This window comes from Eupeodes corollae, chromosome 2, assembly GCF_945859685.1.
Source record: "Eupeodes corollae chromosome 2, idEupCoro1.1, whole genome shotgun sequence".
NCBI lineage: Eukaryota > Metazoa > Arthropoda > Insecta > Diptera > Syrphidae > Eupeodes > Eupeodes corollae.
Window position 1 is genome coordinate 67016681 of NC_079148.1, and position 2426 is coordinate 67019106.

Sequence of the window (2426 nt, forward strand, 5' to 3'; positions counted from 1 at the left end):
AACGTTATTCATATACGAAAAAAGGACACAGTTGAGTTCGTATAGCTTCGTCAAACAATTATTACATATTTAAAATTTATTTTCAGAATACTAAATTAATTAATTTTTTGAAACCCAAATTTTTAACTGAAAAAATTTCTGTTTTGTAAATAACTTATGACCCATACGTATCCAAAATGACACATCCTTTTGCAGAATCAAATTTTCAAGATTTAGTTTGTTGCTTAGATCCTTCGAAGTGACAAATCCAATTAAATGAGTTGCAAGTATAGCAAAACATAGTTTTTTTTTAATTTTTCAATCATTTATTTTAAGATTCCAAAGGCATTATTTAATTTTAATACTCAAACAATTCTTTCCGAGTCAACAACACACCCACAGCTAAATGTATACAGAAATGGCAATCCATCAGAGTCAAATTTGGAAAACCAAAACAAATCCATAACGAACAAGTATTTCATTTTTGAGCGCATGTCAAAATTTTAAAATATGAAACTTGAATCTCATATTACCACAGGAAAATGTTTAAAATCTTTTCTGATTGCAAGCAAATAAAAGATTTAATTTTATCACAAAATTTTTAGTTTTATTTTCTTAGAGCTATTGTTTTTTGATTGGATCGGGTCTACACATTCCTTATGAATAAGGGAGAACAATTGGACGGTCACATACATATTTACAAAGTCTGAGTAGCATTCTGAAGAGTGGATAAGCTTTCTACCAGCCACCACCACCGCCACCAGAAGACCAGCCACCGCCACCACCGCCGGATGACCAGCCACCACCGCCTCCACCGGAAGACCAACCACCACCACCGCCAGAGCTACCTCCATCGATGATCTTAATGATTTTGATTCCTCCTGAAGAACCACCTCCATGGCCACCACCTCCACCGCTGGACCATCCACCGCCACCTCCACCACTGGACCATCCGCCACCACCGCCGCCACCGTGTCCGCCGGAGCTTCCACCGTGGATGACTTTAATGACCTTGACATCTCCACCTCCACCATGACCACCTCCTCCTCCGCTGGACCATCCACCACCGCCTCCACCGCTGGACCAACCACCACCTCCTCCACCACCGGACCACCCTCCGTGACCGCCTCCTCCACCTCCACCACCTCCTCCGCTACTTATAACCTTGACAATCTTCACAGTTTGGCCACCGCCACCGCCTCCGTGACCACCACCTCCACCACTAGACCATCCACCGCCATGACCGCCTCCGCCAGACCATCCACCACCACCGCCTCCAAGGAAGCCAGCGGAAGCCATCGCCGCAATCGACAGCAAACAAACAAAAACCTAAATACAGGAAGAAGAGAATTTGTTAGATAATCCTTAAATTGCGTATTTCCAAAAATCCAATCGAGTGATGCACCTTCATTCTGTGTTAGTCCAAGTGTAAAGCGAACGATAGCACAAACTAAACTGATGTCTTTCGCTACCACTTGGGCATCTTTTTATAGCTAGCGATTTTAAGTTTTCCCTAGGTACGAGTATATCTATCCGACCGACCATCTAAGGCACAGACGTCAGACATCATATACTCGTACATAGCTCTCTATGGAAAATGAGAGTGGACGACCCCACTTCAGGTTTTGGCCCATGCATGTCCGTTTCAAATCATTTCCATATACTCGACTTAGAGTGCGCATTGTACAGAGTTATGGAGTTGCCCCTCCAAAGTGTGTTGTTGAAGTACAAAACAAAAATATTGTGAGTTGATGACACTCAAATTATCAACAAAGCCTCTTGTCAAAACTCAAAACGCGATGAGCCATTGTGTAACCTTGTTAACAGTTTCACTTCTTTGGCTATGTTTTGAGGTTTTTCTGTCTGTCCGTCTGTCTGACTGTTTGTCTGCCTTCTTGTTTTCTTGCGCTTACAACAAAAGCCAGTGCCACCGTTTGTACCACCAACGCCACCGAGATAATCATTTTCTGGCAAAAGACCATTGGCAATGGAATTGAAATACGTCATATTTTGTATAAAGCAATGAATTTAACGAAAAAGAATTTAACTGAAGCGCACGGCTGGCATGAATACAAAAAAGAATCTATCCGAGGATTGGGTCATGTTTTTTTTGTTTTTTAATTGGTTGCATGTACGAGTAGTTTTTAATTTAGGTCAAGTCCCGCAGGGCCTATAAAAATCAAGTCAACTCCCATTGACGTCGAAATGATTTCTTTTCCGCAAAATTTCTGGGGTTAAGATTCTCATCATTGTTTTTGTTTATTTGTTTGTAAGTAGAGTCAGCGACATAAAATTGAGATCAAAATGATTTTCTGTGCATCTTATTTGTGTATCGAAAAATAATAAAAACTTAAAAACCTCGAAGAAAAGACAGGAAAATTTGGAATTTGATTTGTAAAAATGTAAAGAAATATAGGTTTGAGGTTAATAGGTAAACGAGAGTAAAA

The 2426-nt window shown here is 40.5% G+C and overlaps 1 protein-coding gene across 1 annotated transcript; it reads right to left on the minus strand.

Annotated features, from left to right (window-relative positions):
• Positions 1-554: 554 nt before the first annotated feature.
• LOC129947239 (uncharacterized) lies at positions 555-1823 on the minus strand. The gene is made up of 2 exons (XM_056057735.1): positions 1385-1823; positions 555-1308 (listed from the first exon to the last, which is right to left on the minus strand). The coding sequence occupies exons 1-2, from the start codon at positions 1388-1390 to the stop codon at positions 718-720; spliced, it is 597 nt and encodes a 198-aa protein (XP_055913710.1). The 5' UTR covers positions 1391-1823; the 3' UTR covers positions 555-717.
• Positions 1824-2426: the final 603 nt, after the last annotated feature.